Source organism: Oryzias latipes, chromosome 19 (assembly GCF_002234675.1).
Source record: "Oryzias latipes chromosome 19, ASM223467v1".
NCBI classification, from domain to species: Eukaryota; Metazoa; Chordata; class Actinopteri; order Beloniformes; family Adrianichthyidae; genus Oryzias; species Oryzias latipes.
Window position 1 is genome coordinate 5,371,181 of NC_019877.2, and position 24,512 is coordinate 5,395,692.

The 24,512-nt window shown below is 37.7% G+C and overlaps 2 protein-coding genes across 4 annotated transcripts; one reads left to right on the plus strand and one right to left on the minus strand.

The window, feature by feature from the left end:
• The first annotated feature begins 1,712 nt into the window (after positions 1-1,712).
• Positions 1,713-12,897, plus strand: plekhs1 (pleckstrin homology domain containing S1). Of its 2 annotated transcripts, XM_023949704.1 has the most exons (17): positions 1,714-1,766; positions 2,152-2,198; positions 2,397-2,491; positions 2,568-2,689; positions 2,794-2,928; positions 3,769-3,844; positions 3,935-3,964; positions 4,263-4,313; positions 4,926-4,979; positions 5,123-5,197; positions 5,695-5,738; positions 5,810-5,860; positions 5,939-6,058; positions 8,610-8,687; positions 10,510-10,599; positions 11,479-11,617; positions 11,690-12,897. In XM_023949704.1, exons 2-17 carry the CDS (start codon positions 2,165-2,167, stop codon positions 11,756-11,758), a joined length of 1,263 nt encoding a protein of 420 aa, XP_023805472.1. In that variant the 5' UTR covers positions 1,714-1,766; positions 2,152-2,164; the 3' UTR covers positions 11,759-12,897. The 2 variants fall into 2 exon arrangements, with proteins under 2 accessions (XP_023805473.1, XP_023805472.1); XM_023949705.1 differs by lacking the exon at positions 5,939-6,058 and having other exon boundaries at positions 1,713-1,766.
• A 3,660-nt stretch (positions 12,898-16,557) lies between these two features.
• dclre1a (DNA cross-link repair 1A) lies at positions 16,558-24,263 on the minus strand. Of its 2 annotated transcripts, XR_910650.3 has the most exons (10): positions 23,594-24,263; positions 20,989-22,200; positions 20,773-20,906; positions 19,520-19,638; positions 19,091-19,234; positions 18,657-18,802; positions 17,738-17,892; positions 17,430-17,571; positions 16,807-17,030; positions 16,558-16,706 (listed from the first exon to the last, which is right to left on the minus strand). XR_910650.3 is itself a non-coding variant. In XM_004080264.4 (9 exons), the coding sequence occupies exons 1-9, from the start codon at positions 24,018-24,020 to the stop codon at positions 16,870-16,872; spliced, it is 2,640 nt and encodes an 879-aa protein (XP_004080312.1). In that variant the 5' UTR covers positions 24,021-24,263; the 3' UTR covers positions 16,558-16,869. The 2 variants fall into 2 exon arrangements, 1 of the variants encoding a protein (XP_004080312.1); XM_004080264.4 differs by having other exon boundaries at positions 16,558-17,030.
• Between the last annotated feature and the right edge of the window lie 249 nt (positions 24,264-24,512).

Consider the following 24,512-nt stretch of genomic DNA (forward strand, 5'->3'; position numbering starts at 1 on the left):
ATTTGCTTTTTCTTCTGTTAACCAGCCCATGTCCACCAATGGAAGAGGTCTGGTGCCAAATCTCCGAGTCCCTGATTGGTCAAAGTTCAACTGGTTTAATTTTCAACGCTCAATTTGTATTTAGAGCCTGAAAAAAAGTTCTAGAAACTTGTGTAAGGACGCATGAACACGAGATGCCCGAAACACCCTACAACCTGCGTTTACATTGAAAGTGGTTGCTTGAATGCTTTGCTTTGTGGTGTGAACGTAGCTTCAGAATGGAGCGGAGCAGGTAGCTTATGGCCCGCCCAGCGTATCTTCCATGTAAAAAAACAAGACCTTTTTTAAGCTGAATAAAGAAATACTCAGAAATGCAATTAATTTTCTTTATATATGTACTCCATCATGAGAATAATACCACAAGAACATGTTAAAAACACCCAAAACATTTTATTTGAGTAAGTTTTTAGAATATATCTTGTGAACTGTTCAAGACACGCACAAAGCAAAGCTTTTTTTTTTGGCTTTGCAGATTCACATTTTGCACACACAAAAATAAGCGTGGTAGGGCCAGTTCAAGTGAAAGAAGATCAAACTAGGAATACTTAAAGCTGAATTTGGTGACACAAGGTGGCACACTTTATAAATAAAGAAACAAAAATGCTTAAACAAAACAAACACTTCAAAAACTTCATGCATTGCTTGAGCACAGACAAAAGTAGACGTAGTCACACCTTCCTGCTCAAATTCATTTAGTCAAAGCTCTGATCAAGGTTTGTTCTGAGAGCTCCAAGCATCTTTCCTTCTTTTCCCAGTAATTCTGTCAAAATCCATGAATGTCAAACACCTTCATTGTTTATATTTTATATTTTAGAGTAATTTTGAAAAAAATAAACAAAACCATATTTATATATGACCATATTTTCCTTTTAATAATATAAATGTGCTTTTTAAAGGTGAATGTTGCAGCAGACGTTATATGATAGGATTCAAGGGATCAAAACTTTAAATTTACACAAAAAAATAGAAGCAAATTAGACACGGCACCCCCAAAGAACTCTATTAATACTCTGACCTCATTGCATTTGTGCGACCCACATGCTGATGTGACAATTCTGAGACATGAACAGTGCGTTGTTGGTCATGAAAATAAAAATTGAGGTGAACGTGAGCATCAGTGGTGGTGTCACCGGGGCAGAGGATACTGTAAATCATTTTCTGCTCGCTCCATGGTATCACAAACAAATGCCCCAGCTGCAGACAACTCCCTGACTGACGTCAGAGTTTAATTATACTATTGTCAAGTAGGACTAAGTTGGAGCCTGTCAGTTAGTAATCAAACTGCTCCGCTTCCTCCTTCTTGCAGCATTTTGCACGTTTGTAATAAGCAGAGGAGTGCAGCAACAATGCAGAGCAGTGTGCACAAAACTCTGTTTCTGCGCAGTCCAAACTCCACAACAACTTCTAGCTATGATTCTGAAAAACACCTGACTCAATTATGTTGCTCCCCATCGATGAGTTTTACTAGAATGCACCATTTTTTTTAATTCTTTAAAGTTTTTACGCCTTTCGGTTTCAATCTAAACGTCCAAGAACTGATGCTGTGTTTTGTTTGAAGGTGGAACGCCTTCGAAGTTGTTCCAGATGAAGCTATGGAATGCTTGAAGGCTTTTATTGTCTCAACAAGAAAGAGGAAAAACAAACAAACTGGAAACTCCAGTTGATCCAAGGTTTATATAAAAACTGCTTCATGTTCTCATTTTCACAGAGTAGCAGGTACTGCACAGGTGAGGTGCTCCTCCTTTTCTGCTTTGCACTTGAACACTATGCTTTTGTTTGCATTAAATTTGGGCTTAAAGGCTTGATTTAACCTCTTAAGACCTGGCATCCACATGCATGGGCATCTCATTTTGGATTATATTACCACAAAATGTGACTACATGCGTGGAAGGTTAGCTTAAGAGGTTAAATATTCTTTCTTTTGACAAAAACAAAACTGTAAAAATTTCATTCTGTGCTGGAGTTAAAGAACCAGGTCCTGAGTGTGGCTTTTGTTTGTAGATTCTAGATTTACATCCTCAGGGAAACGTTTTGAGGATGACATCGTTTAAAGTTTTACTTATTTAAATGTTTCGAGGACTGATTGACTCCTTTGTTTCTTTTTTTTCTCAGGTGTGAGGTCACTATGTTAAAGAGATCGAAGAGCCCGGTGACTCCAGGTGGTTTATTTTTACTTCCTGCAATTCTTTTGCATCCATAGCACCACATATTCACTTTATTACAATATAATTAAAAATTAAATGCACATATTACATTTTGTGTATCTGTGCTAAATAGTTTCATCCTTACAAGTGAAGTTGTTTTGGAAATAAACATTATTTTTTAGGTATAGGCTAAATCTGATATCTGTTTTGCAGGAGAATCTGTGTTCTTCAGGCCTTTATCTGTCGTCCTTAAGGTTAAATCTGGAAACTTGTATAAGTCTCCTCCTCAATATGCAATGAAGACAGAGGTGACATCCTGGGACAATGTTTTTGTGTGTTTTTCAATACAACAGCTAGTAATCTAATGTTTTGTTTCCTTCATAGAAATCATGGAAGAAGCGTTTCTTCGTTCTCTTCAAAATCAGCGAGGGTCATCATCAGCTGATGTACTTCAGGAGTTCAGATGATGAAGGGCAAAAGCCACTTGGAGAGATTGAATTGTCACGGTGTGTTCTGCATATTTCACGTTTTACTTTTCTACAATCGTTGTTTTCTTGAGTGTTTTGGATGTACTTAAACTGAGATCTATTTATTTCTTTTTTTCTGTCAGCGTCTCTTTGCTGCACAGGAACCCACAACATCAACCGAAATGGGAATGGATCCAGAAGACCTTCAAATGCTCCCCAGACCATGTTGTCTACATCAAGACTGAGCGCCGTGACTACTTTCTCCGCGGGGAGACCAGGTTCACAGTCATTATCCGTTCCTCACACATTCAAAGCTAAGTTGTTTGAATTTTGTAGCTAGTTTTTACAGGTGAGATGTGGTTTATGTTGATTTTTCAGATCTTTGCATGATAGTTTTTCTCATGTGCTTAAAGAGAAATGTCATTTTTAATAGAATAAGAGGCTTTTTTAAATACTTAAAAATAAAGGAAAATTAACCAAATTCATATTTTAAGGTCTTTTAAAGTACAAACTTAATTATGTTTTCATTTATTTTTTAATCGCTTTTTTATAGTGGATAATGGTTGAGTCATTTTTAGTTTTCACACTTTTCAAAAAGAAATTATTCAATATTCTTAGCTGCGTTTTAAAGGTGAGATGTGGTTTAGGAGGATCTTTGAGGTCTTTTTATAACAGGTTTTAAGGGAGATGTCATTTTTAATAAAAAGGGACTTTTTAATTACATTACTTTTTTACATAAACCAATTTAGTTCAAATGTTATTTAACATCTTTTAAAGTACAAAATTGTTTGAGTTTTCAGGATTTGCTTTTATTTCATGATGACTTTTTTTTAAATTGGATAATGGTTCAAACAAATTTAGGCCGCAGCATGAAGGACGAGTCTTCCTCTTTCAGAGCATCCCCTCCTCGTCATTTACTATTTTGGGACGTTTGATCAATCAAATACAAATTATGGTTTCCTTCCAATTACAGACTGCCCTTTGGTAATTGCTTATTTCCCACTTTAACATCGTCAAGTTTCATTATTTCCTCTGTTTGTGTCGTTTTGGAATTGCATTTTAAATTATGTGCAGAAGTTGATTCTAAAATGAACCTTTTTTTTTATTCTTTCCTCCAGTGAAGAAATGGACAGCTGGTTCTCTGTCCTGCTTGATGCTCTGAAAGACCGCCCGTTCAGATTCCTCTCAGTAGAAGTAATTTCAAAGCTTTGCTTTTTATTGAAGGTCCTTCCTCTTTTCTGCCTCATTAATGGTGATTTCTTTTTTATGTAAATGTTTCTTAAGGAAGTCTCAAATGGGGAGCACACAGTGGAGGTAAGGCTGGTAATCTTATGTTAAAAAAAGGTTTTCTTTAGCTTTTTTTGGAATTTGAGCATAGTATAAAGGTCAGCTTTTTTTGGCTGAAAAACATTGAAAAGAGCTGAGGAGGTTTTGAGAAATTTAATTGAGCCCAAACCTTATCCTGTTCTTTTGTAAATAAATGATCCTATATGTAAACTGAAGAAATAACACAACACTATAGCAGCACCCTCAATAATAAAGAGAAAACCAGAAAAGTTTAGTTGCTGTCATTCCATTATTGTTGTTTACTTTGTATTTATTTTTTTGCCAGGCTATCTCAGGTCCCATGGTGAAAAAGAAAAACCCACCTGAACTTAAAAAGGTTGGTTTTGCCACAGATTTTTATCACAAATTCAAATTTTATTTATTGTTTTTTTTATTAATGCCAACTTAACTATGTATATAAGATATTTAAAAGATTGATATGAATTATTTTTTCCAAAATTTTGATTGGATTGATATGTATATGTATATGTATTATTTTAAAAATTCTTCACTTTCACCTGAAATTGGTCAAACCTTAAGGAAAAAGGTGATTTTTTGTTCGTTTTTTTATTACATGATAACAATGATCGTTCAAAACCACTTAGTATCTGCAGTTACTCTGCCATAAAGAGGCAACATTTGCTCCTAGTGATGCCACCACGTGTTTAAGAATACTTTTCTTTTCATAAAATCCATTACATTTCTGGTATTTACTTTGTCCAAGTAGGAAAGTAAACATTTCTTTCTGCTTTATATCAGAACAACCAAATATCATTAATACTTGCCATAAAAAAAGCTGTTAAACATTTGCCTTGTTTTGATTTGAATTTTTCTAATCCTTCCTAAAAGATGACACTTTAGAGGTTTTTGCATGAATAAACTAAAAACTTTACTGTGCACATGAATGACATTAGTATTTGATGTATGTGTGCTTCATCCTTTAACCAAGATAAGGTCTTTATCAGTGCCAGATGTTCACTACAACACCAGAGAAGAAGCAATGGTGAGAAGCACAGCCTTCATCAATGTTTTGGTTTTGGTTTTGGTTTATATATATATATATATATATATATTTCTTTGTAATTTTATTGTTTGCACCTTTGTGTTTGTGAAATAGGAATGAAAAGATTTTTTTTATGCTTGCAGGATGCTCGACGTCCAGTATCTTACCCTTCCAAATCAAACAGATTTGCACATCCACCACTTTGCACAGTACCAATAGTAGGTTATTCCAACGTGGATGTATTATTATACAGATTTTTGGTATAAAAAATCCACAAACAAAAGTTATCAATGTGAATTTATCATCTGGGGGGGCGACAGTGGCTCAGGCGGTGGAGCGGCTCGTCCAATGATCGAAGGGTCGGCGGTTCGATCTCGCTCCCACCAGCCAAAATGTTGTTGTGTCCTTGGGCAAGACACTTCACCCTCCTTGCCTCCAGTGTGGCCTCCACTGGTGTGTGAATGTGCATGGATGATCCCAGTGATGGTCAGAGGGGCCTTAGGCGCGAAATGGCAGCCATGCCTCTGTCAGTCTGCCCCAGGGCAGCTGTGGCTACAACAGTAGTTACTATCACCAAGTATGAATGAGGAGTGAATGAATAATGGACACAATGTAAGCGCTTTGAACGTCTGGAAAAGTGCAAAAAATCCAATCCATTATTATTATTATTATTATTATTATTATTATTATCTGTCATTTTTCTTCTTACCCTAAGCTGGAGGAAAACAAACCAAAGAACAATGAAAGCTCAGAGTTACTGTGAGTGTTCACTGCTAAAAATCACACATTACTATTAATAACCCACTCATTGATTAAAGTCTCTTTTTCAGATATGAAACAATGGAGAACCTTCAGCTGAACGAAGACACAAATACAGCCACGTAAGTGTTCTTAGAAATAAAGCACTTTGTCATTCGCTGTTTCAAATAAAGGCTTTTCATTGTAATGAATGTTTCCAGTGACAGAGAAGTTGTTAGGGATGGGACCCTGTTGAGGTCTTTCAATGAAGCCTATGACAACATCAGGATAAGAGTTTCACCCTTCGCTTCAACTGAAAACGAGAAATCTGACAGTGACAGGTATGTTTTGTATTTTCTCTTCAGGATCTAGTTCAGCCACTTTGTGTTTGGTCTCATTGTGTAATTTTTTTTTTTTTTTGGTACATTATGTAAGAGCCGGAAAGAGCACATTTATAGACCTGAGTGTATGAAATTCTATTTTTTCATATATTTTTGCAGTCATGAAATAATGTCTACACGTAAATAACGAATTTGAGCAACTGATGAAAAAAGTTTGTGCAATTCCTTCTTGTCTAAACACATTTAGTCTAAAAAACATGTTTAAGGAAGTGCAAGAAAGGAAAAAAAAGTACGCATTTTGAAACATTTTTGCACACTTGCAAAGTTGAGCAGTAGACCCATGATTGTAGGCTTGCAGGATTGCATGTTTGGTTCCCACTTAGCCCGGTCATGTGTCTAAGTGTTTGAAAGAATGAAAAATCTATACGGCTTGCCTGCCTCTCACCTACTTTACCCGTGCTTTCCTTAGTGTGTTGTATAAGTGTTCGCTTTAACCTGTTGTTGGCAGCATGCCTGTTGCAGAAACATTTAGCCCTACAGGCTTATCGAGCCGTCGATGACCTTGAAATTTCCTATGGGCCATCTTTTTCAGCCACAGACAGCCCCTATCCACCCGTAAGGGCAGTTCAGACTATTAACCCTTTAACACCAGCTACAGTATGTTGCCAGCAACACACAAATTACACACAAACAAATACTAAAGTTACAACCTCACAATTTTAATGGCAATTTTTCCTGGTATCTGGCAAAGTAATTACGAAAAAGAATAATTGCTTGGTCGATGATGAATCACTTTAGACAAAAAACCTGTCTGGTTTTGTAACTTGTGTTAGTCTGTGCAGATCTGTTTGTGTTTGTGCAAATGAAAACTTGTGCTGTCCTGAGGGATAAAAGAAAAAACGTTTTAATGAGAAAGTACGTTTTGGCAAGTGTGCAAAGTATTTTACCAGTAAGTATTGTTTACACTTCCGTAAGTACTCTATAACTGCAACAAATGTGTTTAAGCACGAGGACAAAATGATACGGCAAAACACACAATTGTGCTGCACTTGTACATTTATTTTCCAGTTGCAAATGTTTTTTTGTAGAGGAAAAAAAAGTATGTAGGTGTTTGGAGATCATTTCACAAATGCAAAAGGAAAAGAAACTCCACAAGGGGCTCAAACACAATGTTGTTTTTTCTGTTAATGCATTTTACTCTAACAGCAGGCTTAAATAATTTTTTAAAAAATGTGCTTTTTCTGTTTTCTTACTCTTCTTTCTTTTTGCAGAATTTCTTTGGATTTTGAAGTCTAAACCACATCTGAGGACACTATTTGTTTTTTTGCTTTTTAAGAAATGCAGTGATTTTAAAGTTTGAACGGACTAAGAGTCAAACCAGACCAACATTGTGGATTTTTATTTCTTGGAAGGATCTTTAGTGGGACCTTCTGGTTTTTAAGGAGCATTGTCAATTTGATCTTTCACACAAAGTCTGTGCAGTAGATCAGCTGTTCTCACCACCTTCTGTTGTTTTCTTTTAACGGATTTGCTAAGGTATTAAACGGTATGGCTGCAAAATATGAGGAAAACTCACGATATGCGATACTAGAGATTAAAATTGCGATAACGATGTAGTTTGCGGTATATAAACAAAAAGCAAAACAACTAAAAACATCATTCCCATTTCATTGCTACAGTTTTGAAAATTACACTCCAAATGACCATCGTCAACATAGGAGGCAAACATCTAACATCATAGGGCTCCATCTGATTGGTCAACAATGCGAAGGGGTCCCTCCTAATGGTCAAATGCATGAAGGGATTTATTTGATTCGTTAAATGCTTCAAGTTTCCATAAGATTGTTTTAGCACATTTAAGGTAACCATTTATTGCAATTTTCGCTGTCTTTTGCGATATGCATATAGCACAACTTGCGATAATGATAAATGTGCGGTATGTTGTGCAGGCCTATTAAACGTCATTAAAAAAATCTCCATTTCACTATGAGGAGTCTGGTTTCCAGCCAACTGTTTGACGAAAAGATGTTTATTAGTTTGGCAGGACACTTGTTGGTGTCCTGCCAAACTAATAAACATATTTGTTATCATCTTTTGGCTCAAGGGTCAAAGGAATTCTATTAAGCATGCTTCCTAATGGGAAATTTGCCAGTTTCTCCTCTGTGATGGTTCCTGCTTTGCTTCTTTTACAGGGTATTTTTTTAAAACTCTCAAGATATCTGATCCGCTTTTGCATAATTGACAGAAACCTTTTATTTGCGGGGGGGGGGGACCCTATGCTTGAAACCTGTCATTCATTTCCTCAATCTCTTTTTTGTTAAGTTCTTTGGGTTAATATCAGACCAAAAAACACTTTTTACAAACAAACTGTTTTACCTTAATTAATAAAATGTGCAAAAACTTTGTTTAGTATCCCATAATTCTTTCATTTCTTTTTTGCCTTATCTTTTGCACACTTCTTGGCCGTGTCACATGGCCGCTACGTACAATGCAAATCATTTTCGCTGATATATTCCAGATCTAACCTCATCACTTCTTCTGTCTTTGACAGTGAAAAGAAACCTCGCTCTTCAGCATCCAGCTGCAGCTCTACTACCTCTTCTTCAATGGAAAACTCGTCGGATTTTGTGTAAGTTTCCCTGAGATATTTAAAATCTAACCTCTGGAAACCAAACCCCAGTGAAATGTCATTTACAAAAACCTCAATTTTTAACAGAAATACCTGGTTAAACGTGAACTTTGTTTACTTTGTGTACAACTGTATACAAATCAACTAAAGAGTGTAGATTAAGCACTTAAATTATTTTTTATCAGACACTGGGTTTGTTTTGTGTAAAACCTACCGACATATTTCGGCGGAATGCCTTCCGCCTTCGTCAGGGTCGTCATCAGATGGTGGCGTGTGACGTCTTTAAAAACAGCTGATTGTGACTGAGGCGGAGTCACCTGTCAAACTTTGACAAGTGACTCCGCCCCTTGATGAAGGGGCGGAGTCACTTGTCACTTGTCACTTGTGAAGGAGGAAAAAACCAGAAAACAAAGGAATGGTTACATTGCCATACATCAGAGGAATCACAGAACGCATCCAAAGAGCCATGAAAAAGCATCACATCAGCACCCCAGTGAAACCGTATAAAAAACTCAGGCAACTACTGGTTCACCCAAAAGATAAGATTGAACAAAATAAAAAATGCAATGTCATTTATGAAATCCCATGTCACACCTGCAATAAAACATACATCGGAGAAACAGGACGCTCCTTCATCACAAGAAAATCAGAACATCAAAAAGAATGCGAAAAGGAAACAAACAAAATACTAACAAGAGCCAGACGACAACAGGCAGTTCAAGAAAACATGAAATCAGCCATAACGGATCACTGAAAACAAGAAAACCATATCATGGACTGGGAAAAGGCCAAAGTCCTCCACACAGAAGACAACAGACACCGCAGATGGATCATGGAGGCGGCGGAGATAAGAAAACAAGCCCACACTTCCATGAACCGTGATCAGGGGGCTTTCCTGCTCTCTCACACCTGGAGCAACATCCTCCAGAGAAAGACGGACATCAAGGGGCGGAGTCACTTGTCAAAGTTTGACAGGTGACTCCGCCTCAGTCACAATCAGCTGTTTTTAAAGACGTCACACGCCACCATCTGATGACGACCCTGACGAAGGTGGAAGGCATTCCGCCGAAACATGTCGGTAGGTTTTACACAAAACAAACCCAGTGTCTGATAAAAAATAATTTAAGTGCTTAATAGAACTTATGGACACAATGAACTTCATTGAATCATAACGAGTGTAGAGTTACTTTAATTTACATAAAAATAGATTTCTTGTACTTTTGCTTTCATCTCTAGTATTATTTGTTTTATGTTTAACCCCATAAAGCCCACTTCTGACAGGAATTTTCAGTAATTTTTTTTTAATCAACATTTGTTCAAAACCTCCTGATAAAATCCACAAAAACAGTTTACTATATCATTTTTATGTGATATTTACTATCACTTATGACACTCTGGGTTATTGCTAGTTGCGTTGCTAGTTTAAAAGGCAAAAACATTGATATGAGTGTTCAGGGGAAAAAAGTACCTTACTTAGCTTCTGTAACATGTTTTTAACATGCTCAGATAAAGTTATTAATAATAATAATAATAACGAACTTTACTTATATTGCGCCTTTCTAGACACCCAAGGTTACCTTACAGATACAAAACAATTATAAAATGCAATTTAAAGAATGAAACATTAGTTAAAAAACAAAACAAGATGATAGAATCATAAATTAATTATGGTGGATATGCTTGTCTGAAGAGGTGGGTTACGATATATCAACATTTTATTTAACATGTTTAAACTTTTATTTCCTATTCGTTCTGGTTAGCAAATAAAAATGTCATCATATACACACTGAGAAAATTTAATCCTTTTGCATTTCGTTCACAGCGCTGTTGCCTTTGTAGAGAAAGACATTGAGATGAGTACAGCAGACTTAAAAAAGCATCTCACACTCGTCGACAAGAATGGAAAACTGAGGTAACGGCAAAAATAAAAGCAGAGCCGCGTGTTAACACGGTGTTTTAATCTGAAAAGTCACCTGTGCTGAGCCGCTTTGATCCAGATATTTTAAGGGAAGCTTATCCAAAGAGGAATTTGGGGGGACGCACGCTGCAATCAAAATGTTTGTGCAGACTTTATTATTCATGGAAGCTTTCAACTTCCAGATGCATGCGGCACATTTGCCAGCAAATTCAATTTCCATGACTGAAAGTTCAGCTGAGTGCAGTGCACTATGTCTCATTATTTCTTGTTTTTGCAGTTATTAGGTTCCAATTCAGTAAATGTTGTGGTAATGACAGCACTGAAACAGTATCCTATCAAAAAACAAGGCAAAAAAATGGCTCAATGGAAATGACAAGCTGCAGCTTTGTGCTTCTTAGCCTCAAATAACCTCTGCGGTTCTCAGATTTATCTGTGGCATGAAACTGTCCCTCTGCACCGTTTACACTCATTTTAGTCACAGGATCCAACCAGAACGTCAAGATAATGCTAAGAATATATTTTCTCACTGAATTTAAATAAATGTTCATGTTTGAGTTCATTGTTTGATACTTGATCTTTCAGATGTGGGCCAATCTGAACGGAAAAGACAAAGATATTTTTAAAAAAAAAGTCAAATCATACCCAAGTTCAGAGAAAGCATTCTTTTTCCCCTGAAAAGGCGTCTAAATTTAACTTGTTTTTCTGCACCAACACTTTACAGTTCATGTTCTTGTTCAAACTGATAAAATCTGCAGTGTTACTTAACCCAAATGCCTCTAACTGTCTGCACCAGAGCCCTAAAAGGCCTGAGAAAGCATGTCCAGACAAACAAGGGAGAGCTTACAAGCTGTTTACGAAACGTCTCTGTGTCAGGGTGTCCTCGTGGACCGGCGTGCAGCAGCAGACTCTGGGGCTCTTCCTCAAAGGAGACCTAATCCTAGCAGTCAATGACTTGCGAGCGGTAAATCTGGACGAGTTCAACATGTTCGTCAGCAAGAGTCTAAAGGACAAGGTACGGACGCGCTCAGATTCTGGTGATGCTGCCATTTGTATGCAGCCAACGCGAATGCAAATCTGATTTCAGGTAAAAGTGACCATCCTGCGTCCCTCTGGAGGAGATCTGCATTCACGAAACAGCGCCTGCAACAGCTGAGATGCTCTCCTCTCCTTTATATCTCTGATTAGTTCTAACATGAACAATCAATGTATTCAACATCTGTAATAATCAGTCCAGGACAACCTCTGTTGCATTTGTCTACCTGCTCGTTTGCACATTCCTAAAGGAGCTTGATTACGTTTAAAAGAATATTGTTTTAAAGTGAAATCCAAAGAGCGTATTATGTTTTCTTGTAAATGTTTGCTCTGTGGCGTCGCCCTAGGTGCAAACAAAGGCAGAAAAATGAGTTTCCTCATACCTCCTTGTGTGCTGTTAGCCTAAAGTATGAATCAAAACCTGCACCTAAGCGCAAAATTACACGTTTGTGAAAGACTTGAGAACAAAATATTTTTAAATGTACAATTTAATTACTTTTATGATGACGCTGAAGGTATTTGTACAAAAAAAAAAAACAACAATGACAAGTAGTTTTGAAGAATCAATTGTACGGCAGAAATTCCACCACAAGTAATGGATGTTTCTTTGGCGCCGCATCCTTTGGATCAGGGCACAGAACTTCCTTGCAGGACCAGAATGGGTACCTTTTCATAGAAACGATGGCTCATCACATTAAAACTCCGTGACCAATCAGCAGCCAAAACAAAAGGAAACCAGTTTGGTGACATCTTTTTTACAGGAATATTGCAGAAGAAGTCGGTCAACACTTATGCAGACAGTGGCATGAGAGTGTAAATAAATAAAGCTCGATTTCCGCCTCCTTCAGACATAAAGACGACTCTGGGTGTCAGAAATATTAGAACCCAGTTCTTCTATGTGTATTTATGCTTTGTGCCTGTTGATCTATTTCCTCTTTAAGACACATTAAACACAAAGCAAGCCTTATGGCGCCATATACTTGTTCATAAATATATATATATATATATACCTTGTATCCCAGATGTTTTACCGTTGTTAGCACTTTAGGTTTTAATGATGTAAATAAATAAAGAAACCTCTAGAAAACCTTGGAATTGGCAAATTTGGAAAATACGATGAAAAATTGACTCCCTGCTGCTGCACTTAATATAAAATAATTTTGTGGCACTGATTTATTTAAACGGTGAAGTCATTCCTAATAAAAGTCTCTACTGTCAGAAATCTGTCTCTTTGTTGAAATAAAAAGCATTTTTAGGTTCTCTCCACTTTCCTTTGCTGACTTTTCAATTAAAGCAGGAAAACTAATGGTATGTTTGCAATGTACAGGGGAGGAAAGAAGTGTTTCATCACTTGCTGATTTTGTTGGTTTGCCCACTTCAAAATAAATTCACAGTCAAATTAATGATAGGTTCATTTAAACAGTGATTAAAAAAATCACAAAATCGGCCTTAAAGAATTTATTTTACAGTTATTTGCATATCATTGAGGAAAATAAGTATTCGATCCCCCAGGAACCATTAAGGCTCTCCTAATCAATCTGTCACCTGAACTAAAGACATGTGAACTAATCACCTGTATAAAGTTCAACAGAAACAATCAGTCAGACTCTCCAAAAATCAAGGGAAAGACTGAAGAGCTTTCAGTGGATTTAAGGGAGAACTCTGTAGACCTAAAAAAGACCGGAATGAACTATAAAACCCATCAGCAGGAAGCTGGAGGCTAAGGGGACAACTAATTGTGGCAAAACTCAAGAGCATAGCCATCAGGTGCTCTAAACCAGATCTCACTTGGTGGGGTCTCCATGATCATGAGAACAGTGAGAAATGGTGGTAAAACAACACAGCAGGAGTTAGCTAATGATGTCAAAGTAGCTGGAAACACAGTAACCATTGGCAAGACTGTATGCCACAGTGGTTTGACATCTTATGGTACTCGCAAAGTTCCCCTGCTTAAAAAGTTTGGCACCTTTATGACTTAGAGCGTGATTGGGAGGTCAGAACATTAGTGTGGGAAATTTGACCCATCAACTTCCAACCACCAAATGGTTTAAACCAAGCAGGGAAGCACTGGGTCCCATTTTTAGAGTCTTTGGCAGGACTCTGCCTGGATTTAAGCTCACGACCTTCCAGTTTCAGGGCAGACACTCCACCACACAGAGCTCCAAACCAGTCCTGTTTGGAGGAACATTTATGCTGCCTATGACCCTAGGAACACCACCTCCCACTGTCAAGCACGGAAGTGGAAACATTATGCAGTGGGGAGTGTTTTTCTGCACAGAGCTACTTCACCCCATTCTTATTCAAATCCTCAGTAAGAACCTCCTTCCCTCTGCCAGGAGGCTTTGGGTCTCCCAACAGGACAATGACCCAAAACAAACAACCAAGACAACCATATATGCTGAAGAAGAAGCATATATCTGAAGCTCAGAGTTTGATTTAGAGGACATTTAGAAAGAAGAGTGGACCAAAATTCCACTTGAAATGTGCAGAAACCAGCTCATCATTGAGAAGCGTCTGACTTCTGTGTGTTTTGACACAAGGTCAAGAGGCTTCAAATACTTATTTCACTCAATAAAATGCAAAAACACTTAAATAAATTCTTTAAAGTTGAATTCTTGATTCTATCTCTCTCTGTTTAAATGAACCTACCGAACCAACAAAAACAGCAAGGAATCAAATACTTAATTCCTCCACTGTGATTAAATTCAACTGTTTAAAAACATTTGTGTATATTTTTTAGTTAAAATACTTCTATTTTGGTTTTCTTTGATTTGATTTGAAATGGTTTATTTCAAGCAATCAAATAAGAATAATACAGAAAAACAATACAGTCATTATCCATTCATACAAATCAAACTTAGGATAATTAGACATATTAATAAATATTGCTTGAAAGGGAGTGGAAGGAAGCAAACTTATATAATCCCACCCCTTTGTTTGTAATGTGAAGGATGTTTGAAACTCTTTATCCAAAACAATTTTGAAAATTAAAATTCTCTACATTAAATATTAAAGCAGCATAATTAACAGCCAGCTATGAAACTGTTATACTAACTTAGATGATCTAAGATTATGTGGTAGAACTATGGAGTCAAAAAGCTTTTATTTAGCAGGAACCATGTGGGTTTTGTGTCTTTTTTCCTTTTAGGGCCTCCTGAGACTAAAAACACAATCCAACTGTGAGGAAATTAATTTGTTCGACCTGCACTCAGACCCCGCAGCGACTTAAAGTCCTGCTTTTTGCAGATCCAGAGAGCACAGATCAGTCGCTGCTGCCTCAGAGATAAAACCCCAGCAAGATGCCGAGACTTCAAAACAACTTTGAATTGTTAAAGCTAATACAAAATAACACAAAATATGGGCTTTGATGGAGCGGCATTAAATGTCAGTGGGGGATGAAATGCATCATAGGATGCGCGGTGGCTGTGAACATTCCCACATGTAACATAGAGACACCAAGAAAAAGAAAAACATTCTAAAATTGAGGGTCGATGAGGATTGATGAACATCCAAAATTCAATGTTTGAATGAATTATTGCAATGTGGTAAATTATCAAATGTCAATTATGAAAAGGAAATTTTGTTTTTTAATAAACTCTGAAACTTTTTGGGTTTTTTTAATGCTTCTTTACTGTGGCTATATATAAGGTCTGTACACATTTTTGTTTTTTTCCCCGTTTTTCCTCTTAGCATTCACACCCCTAACGTATATTTTGTTTATATAAGATTTATTGAATTCATCATCTTGGATTATTGTTTTAAAAAAGGTCATTTTTAATTCTATACTAGAATTCTAGACACTGCTTCAATAAAGTTTTAAAAGTAAAAAAAAAAAGAAAAGAAAAAAAAGCTTAAACTAGCATCTGTTCCAGACTTTACATTTACTGGGAGCAGATTATGTAAATTCAAATTTAACTTTATTGGTAAAGCACTTTTCCTGTCTATAAAGCATCTCAAAGTGCTTTTCATAATAAAATAAAAAGGTAAAGTAAAAATAGTAGTAGTTAAACTAGAAATCATGATAAAAATAAATAAAACCCCACACAGATTCACATCCCACATTCATAATAAATCAAATTAATTATTGATACAGTCAATGTGGATATATATAAAAACTATAAAATGTGGCCTCGCTGTGGGTTTTTGATCCGACATTTGGCACCTGAGGGTTCTAGGTGGGTCATAAACTACAAGTAAACCTGATCAAAAATGATGGTCCAAGTCCATTTAAGCTTTTATGAACTAGTAAAAGAACCACAACGTCTAAAGCTGACTGGGAGCCAAAGATTAGTAACTTAGTAATGTGTTTGTGGTTAAAAGGCTTGCAGCCCATTGATACTATTTTTTTAAGCAGAACTTTGTGGTTCCCTCTAGGTAAAGAAAAATCTCAGATAGATTGGGATGAATCCATACAAGATTTTTCTACCTATTAGGAGAAACTTGTGACATGACATTTAGTAAAACCTCCAGGGGAAGAAAAAAATCGTCGTTTTTTAAAATGTTCCCTAAAAACTACAATTCCCAGAACCCCGCGCCCTTCAAATGGAATATAAATGAACATGTCATCTGTAGATCCCAAAAAGAGTTTATTCATTAGTCTGCAACGGTTGAGAGGTATTCAGGAATGCAGGAAAAAAAAAGAGCATCACTGGTGGTCGGGAGCTGCAAAAAGGCTGGACTTCTTCATGTTTGAAGTTTCTATGAGGAAGGAAAATAAGCCATTCTCTACTTAGACCGCTTTCCCTACAATCCAGGTCTAGAAAAGCCGTGAAACATGAATATTTGTGTGGATTTTGTCTCTGCTGCCTTTATAGATGCAACAATTCAGCAAAAATCTACAGCAATCTTTGCATAAAAACGCTCAAAAAGTGCAATGAACTAAAGCAAAACTAAAGATATAAAAGATGACAAAAAGCAAGAAAAGTGTTTAAAATATTTATTTGCAAGAATAAAAACATTAAGACAGCTTTAAAGCTTGGATGAGGATGCAGTGATAAAGTCGGCAACGCGCCTGCTTTGTTCAGTTCCAACGTTCAGTATAACATGGGAACATGACAGTAAAAGATAAACTGGGGAAGAAAAAGGATCATTATTTTTAAATGTAATCATTTATTGAACACATCAATGGTAAAATAATAACATAGATGTTCATACTAAAAGACCTCCAACCTCTTCAAGTATTGTATATTCCTAGAAACTGGCCAGGATTTGCTCAGGTTTGTTGGTTCCAAGTTACGGTTTTGTTTGGGTGAGCCACTCTCTGAAACTCTTCTCCATGGCTTTCCTGCTCGCCCAGCTGCCAACGTTAACGGTGGGAATGATCTTCAGCGGCCTGAGCCACTGGACGAAGCGCTTCAGCTCCAGAAAGCTGCTGTGTTCACTGTAGGGGATTCCTGCCAGTCACACAAAAGGTTCCAATCAACTCTTCTGCTTGACACCCGTCAAGATATTTACCCATAAGTCAAAGGAAATACACATGCACAACCGACCGATTTATGTTTGAAAAAAGTCAACAATGTTTATTAATAAGAATAAACGCTTTTAAAGGATCAAATTTATAAAAAGTGTTTTTTTATAATAAACGTAAGTTTCAAAATAAAAACTGAAAATGTGATTTACTAAAAGTGACAGATAGGAGGAGAAAAATATGACAATAATTTATTTTTGCTGATGATTTTAAAGGATCGTTCTAGTAAAATGAAAACCAGGAAACATCCAGGCTTCATTTGCTCAATTCAAGCTGAGAGTAAACGCTCAGTAGTGAATAAATAAATAAATAGGAGGCAGCATACCATAAACTGATACGTTTCCACTGATCTGAGGCTGGATGTCATCCACTGATCCCACCTGCTGGCTGAAGGTCCAGCCTGTGGGTTTGAAGGCCACAAGCTGATCATACTGACTCGAATACCGCGCCAGGTGATCCTGGAGTTTCTGCAAAAATGACCAAAAGTTCCGATTTATTCTATTTCAGAGAATTTGGTTTGTGCATTCCGAAAAAAATAAAGATTTCAAACATTTTCCACATTTAGGAGCAAAAAACTAAATTACTTTAATGAACTTTGGAACATAAAATAGGATCTTCTTTTAAATAGCTCACTTTGAAGGTGAGTTGCATCATGGGTAGCACGTGGACCTGTGCTCCCTTCCAGTCGGTGGTTATCCGTTTCTTGATTTGTTCTGACTCCAGGCAGCACATGGTGTTGTACTTATCTTTGGAGAGGGACACTTTGGACCCCAAGACCTCTGCCAGAGCTGCATAAAAAATAAAAAACCCTCAAATGAATCATTTGTGGCTCTTGAAATACTATTTTGGATGCACAGATTAGACTTTAATGGCCACAAATTAGCAATTTGTGGTAAGATTTAATGATACTGAAATGCTAATTTATGGCCAAGAAATACTAAATTGTGTCCATAAAATGCTACTTTGTGCACACAAAATGCTAATTAAATGCTAATTTGTTTGCAAACATTCTAATAAAAAGCTACTTATGCACAAAATGCTAATTTGTACACACAAAATACTCAATTGTGGTCATAAAATGCTAATTTGTACACAAAATATACTGAATTGTGGTCATAAAATGCTACTTTGTGTGCACAAAATGCTAATGAAATGCTAACTTGTTCACACAAAGTACTACATTTTGGCCATAAAATGATAATGTGTGCATCCAAAATACTAATATGTGGCAACAAATGAATAATTTGAGTGAACAATTTCTATTTTAATTTAAAGAAAAATTCTAATGTCATGTCCACGGCTCCGTAGATGGGAGACATCATCCATTTGCAACAACATTAACTGAAATCAAACAAATTGCAACAGAAAAAGACCAAAACTGTGAAGTTCTAAACCAAACTTTTTCAAGTAATTTGAGGTTCCTCTCAAAGAAAAATAGAAAAAAATAAAACACTTCTATACATTTGATAAGATTTATCAAGAGCACAAAAATTCATCTTTTAGTGTCAGAGCTTATAAACCTTATAAACAAACAATATTGTGGGACACATACCCAAAAAGACCTTCTCCTTCCCCACAGAGTAGGAGCCACACACCACAAGTGTGCGGGGATTCAGGGTGACCGACTCAAAGGCTCTGTTGGCTGCAAAGTTGATGACCTCTTGCTGTTTGGGAAAGGTGTACTCAGGACTGCAGTACCTGTGGAAATAAAATAAAGAATAAAAGCACAAATCACTTTATGATTTCCAGTTACTACAAGATGGGATTTTAGGTCTAATTTAATAAAAAACACAGAAAGAGAATCTACTATTAGAGAAACAACAACTGGATGTTTAGTAATGGGGGGAAACAACAGACACTATTAAAATTGTAGGTTTTCAGCACTAAAGTTGAGGCTTTTGGAATGATTTGGAGCCTGGTTTGATCCCTCGGATTTCCTCAGTTGTGCTTTGGTGTTTTCTGGATAAAAGTAAATGAATACTCTACGTGGTGTCCAAGTAGAGCGTCTGGACCCGACAGCCGAGCAGCTCGGGGTAGGTCTCCATGGAGGGGTCAGCTCGAAAATCCCCAGTGTGGAGGACCGTCTGTCCATCAGGCAAGAAGAACAGCAGCATGGCCGCCCCTGGACAGCTGAGAGGGACGAAAAATAAGAACAAATCCACGGATGATGTGTCTTTTAAAAGAAAAACGAATGAAAATGGAGTTTTTAAACATGTTTTTGTGGCATTTTAAAGATTACCGTTTGGGGTTCGGGGTTGCTCTGCGCCCCGTGGTCTTAGAAAACGATACAGGCTTTTATATTTGGGCTAAAAAACTGCATCAGCTTCATTTAAAGGCCACTAGGAATGATTTTAAAATAGATGAATGGAGTGGATCTTTACCAATTCTTGTCATCAGAAGCCACAAATGACTTACTGGTTGGCGTCCAGGAGGCAGATCCTGACTCCTTCTACGATGACCTCTGTGTTCATGGGGAGGATGTGAACATATTCCTCTGCTACCCTCAGTTTGCTCTTCACCAGGTTCCCCGTGATCTGGAAAGAAAAAAAATGCCGTTTTCGGGACATAGTATAACCTCGCTCCCTTTGAGTTTTCCTCTTTTCTAGACTGCGGCTCATCCAGCACCTCGGGTTAAACTTCTGTGACCGATCACATTAAAAAAAACATTTGTTTAGAGTTTTTAACTCTGGGAAAATAACGTCACCAACTCATTTGACAGGTGAACTTTTACATTTTCCCAAAATATTACAGGTGGAGGGTAAATATGTTAACCCCACCCTCTCCCAAAAATAACATTTAAAAAAGTGTTTAGGATTTCATTCACACTCCAACTGTAACGATAAAAGCCAAATGAGATGCAGATGAAGCAAATTATTCTGCACAAGTGAACCCATAAAACCCACAGACAAGGGATTCAAATTCTCATTGACCAAATACTCAGAGTTATCGTTTCATTAGTATTCACCCCGGAAGCCAAAAGCCAATTTTTATTCCTTGACCTCACTGCAGTCCCGTTAGATAAGCGGACCAGGTAAAGACACAATGAATTTGATGGAAAAGCAACCCTTAGTATTCACGGTATGTGTTAGAGAGGAGTTATATGAACAAGTGCAAAGCTCCTCTCTTTTTCCATCAAATGTATGTAAATGGCTGGATATGACTGAAAAACCTATGAATCAATGTCATTTTGATCACAAAACTACCATTTTATTTCTGATTTAATTCATTTCAATAAGAAATTGTCAGATTTTGGCTTAAACCAAATTGTATTTACTTACAAAAAAACTTTATTTGATAAAGTTCTGATGAGTAGGTGGAACTCAGTAAGCTTAAAACTATAAAAACAAGTTTCAAAATAAAACATCTGAGCTAACCAAACATGACAGTAAGGAGGAGAAAAATCTGACAATATTTGATGTTTGCTGAAACCTCAACCTAATGGTTTCAATTGAATGTTTTAGAAAAAGGAAAAACCAAGAAAATAAAAGCAAAACAGGGAAAAGAAATGGCGTAATTTGCTCAATTCAAGTTATGAGAGCAAATGCTCAACAACAAATAAATAGGTAAATTTAAGGATTTCCAGATTACACAGAACAGAAAAGCTGTTGAGGAAAAAGAAAGCACAGAAAAAAAAATAAAAAACATTCCTTTCAGGTTGGTTTACCTACTTTGTTGCAGTAAATAGGAAGTGTGGAGTTTCTGGTCAGTCCTCCATAATGATCCGAGTGGAAATGTGTGAGGAAATATGCAGAAATGCCCTCAATCTCTCCGTACTGAAATGCATCGATGGCAAACTTGGTGCCTAAAAAAGTACAAAAGTCTGCTTTAAAAAAAAAAAAAACATTTCAAGACGACAGAATGTACTCAGAACACCACTCACTCACCTGGAATCTTTTTATAGAATGGACAGCGAGGTAACTGCACTTCTCCATCTGCATTAACTCTGCTCCACCCTCTTCTTCTCCACCCTTGAGCCCCTCCTCTCGCTGCTTCTTGTTGCCCACCTGCTGAACTCAAATCCTGCTGGGCGTCACCGGGAGTTTTGGTAATCCCTTTGCTTTGCCCGTTTCTCCTTGGTCTCCTCCCTCCCGTGTTCTCCCCAGCAGGCTGAACAGAGGAGCCGTCGAGAACATGCGGTCCGTTCGCAGCCTCTTTCTCCTTCAGTGGTTTAAGGCCGAAAAACAACCCGATGTCCATCTGCTTCAAACCAGAGGCCTGTCCCACTGTTTTGGATCCCTTCTGAGGCGGCATGCTTTGCTCTGGTTGAACGCCGGACTGACCCTGTGAGGACTGAAGAGTTTCTCTCAGGTGCTCCAAAACAAGACTCTGTGGTGACTTCATCCAAGCACCAGAACGGCCACATGCTCCTTCACTCACAGAGGGCGTGGCTCTGTTTGCAGCAAATGAGGAAGCAGCTTCTTGGTTATGAGCTAATGAGGAAAATGGAGGCAGGTGAGTGTCTGAGGAGGCCGGATCTCTCACTGGCTCGCTGGTGGCGTCCACATTTCCACCAATAAAATCCACCAGGAGCTCATCTTCAGAAAAGCTGTCATCAAAAAGTGTCATGGAGTCTTCGTTTTTACATGTATCATTATTAAAAAGAGATTTGGTATCAGATTCTGCAGGGAGTTCTGACAGAGGAGAGTAGGATATGGCCTCGTCGTCTTTGGAGAGAGATTCCTCTTCACATGGTTTCATTGTATTGCTTTCTTTGACAGGAGTAGACGAAAGCTCCTGTGAGGAAACAACAGACGTCTGGCTTTTAGTAGACCAGCCTTTCTTTTTCTTAAAGTCTTCGGGTCCTGGAGAGCGCAGCAACAAAAGCCCATTTGTTGCTTTTGAAGGAGGAGTTCCAGAGAGAGTCGCTTGTGGGGAGAAACTGGGACTGAATGAGGCGGCAGAACACGGAGAGCAAGACTGCAACTCCTCGAACGAACAGATGTTCACCTGGCACGGACTGGGAGGCACGGCGGCTTCCTGGGACTGAGCGACGATGGCCGTGTTGCTGTTTGCACGACTGTGAGCGAGGAGCGTGTGTTTGAAGTTCTTGTAGTGGTTTGGAATGGTGGAAGAGCACTGGAGGCCATCTGTACATTCTGTGCAGACATTCAAAACAAAGAGTTAAAAAAAAAATGACTCTGTGGGCAAGATAGCAAATTAAACACCTTTTCCGTGTTGTTTTCTAGACATCAGAAATTCGCCTATGACTTGTGGTTGGGACCACCAGTGCAAAGCACCCCCGCCCCCCTTCGCCTCCCCATTGCTGAGAGTTTGAAGAAGGGAGCTTGTAGCCCGCCCAGCATATTTTCTATGTTACACATACACTCTTTTTCAAACAGCTTTTTTGTTGGTCTGCTCCTGATTCACAACATCCAGTGGGTAACCCACATCTTTCATGAGGTGTACGAGTCAGAGAGGCTTCCGACTAACTGAAATAGAGCCGTTATCCTGCCCCTCTGGAAACCCAAGGGTGATTCCTCACTGTGGAATATCCTACAGACCCTTGGAGCACCACCCAAGATTGTTTCTCTACTCAGTCTGCTCTACAGCAACGCAGAGAGCAGTGTCCGTGTAAACGCCAAAGACTCAGATTGGTTTCCCATCTCCAGTGGCGTTCGCCAGGGCTGTGCGGCAGCTCCTCATCTTTTTGACCTCATCATGGATCAGCTGATGTCCCGGGCCCATGAGCAAGTCCATGAAGGGTCGCAATTACCATCTGACTGACCTGGAGTATGTATGCTGATGACACAATCCTGCTCAGCATATCCCTTAGCCGGCTAAAAAACGGTCTAAGCATTTACAGAAAAGAAGCCAAGAAAAGAGGCTTGGTTGTTGCCTTAGTTACGACTTGACTAAATGGAACTTTTATAAAACAACTAAAGACACTTAGAAAACAATGCAGTGACTCTTGAAACTAATGAGAACAAAATCGAACTTTTTCCAAATTTAGAAAAATGTTGAGTTATCTTCAATTTTTTTGTTTACTTTTTTTTAACAGATAACCCTTATAAAAACATAATATTTGGGGGGGGGACTCAAAACAAATAATTTATAGTAATATTTTATATTGCATGGGCCAAAAATAATTTTATTTAATGTACAGTATAGGTCTCAGTATTTATATATGATTTTTATATAAATATTCTATCCCTGCTGTTATTCTGCACCTTGTAAATGGGACCTAGGAACAAATTTGTTTCATAAACATGGTTGATGAGACAATAAAAAACTGCTTGATTAATTAAATCAAGTTTTTATTGTTGATCTTCAATCCTTTAAAGTTGTATCTTTCACATTATTCATATCAGATTGCACCTATGCTTTTATCTTAAAGGAATGACAACAGTTTGCCAATCTTCAACAATTATCCTAGATGTGTACGTTTGTTATAAGAGCACATATTATTGCAGAGGAAAACATGAACACGACAATCTAAGTGTTAGATCCATTCGGTCAGTTTGAGGGTGAGTTTTATCTGGATGTGTGTACCTTTGCATTTGTCCCTTGGAGTGTCCAGACATTCAGCGATATGCCATCTTTGGGTCTGCACGACCAAAATGCTGAATGGCATCTGGCAGACTGGACAGAAGTCTTCTGATGATGTTGGCTCCTCGACAACATTGTCGTTGCTTTTTTGTGTGGAGTCTTGCGTTTTGGATGCATTAAAGGGTAAATTGTGAGACTTTAAGCTGCTTCTGGCGTCTTCGTTACCGGTTGTGGTGCATGAATCCCTCCTTTCTGCTGCTTTGTTCAAACTCTTATCTGACTTAATTGAAACAGAAGTTTGCTTCTTAGTTTTCCTGGAGGTGCTTCTTGTTCTTCTTTTGGTCCCAGACGGTGAGTCGTTCCTTTTTCTTTTCTTCTCAAGGGGTCTGTACTCCCAAATGTCATTTTCAGAGTCGTCCTTCTGTGACATTTGGACAAGAGACAGTAACGCAAGCCTGTTATTACACAAGTCCTAACGTTTGGTAACATTCCGCGGCAAAGAAAATACTGAAAAACGAGTTTGTTCGTAAATATGATAAATGTTGTAAAAAAAATACTTGCGTAGATTGTTAAAAATACACGGTGTTACGTTTTCTCCACATATTTAGCTTAATTTGGATTTTTCAATATATTTCTGTTAGCATGACTTGCCGCCAAGGTGTGTTGATAAACTAAGTGAATGTAACTAGCTTAAAACGGTAACAGTTTCCAAAAGAGAACTATTTTTCTATGGTGTATTATTTACATAAAAAACATATACATATTTTTCCTCAAGTAATATTCCTATAAAGCAACCACAGATTAAAATATATTTAAATTTATATGTTTTTGCATTATTATTTTTCTTGTAAAAGTGCTGTTACGAATTTAAGTACTTGTATACGTAAATCACAGCCGAAGAACGAAAGGCGGAGTCTTTTGT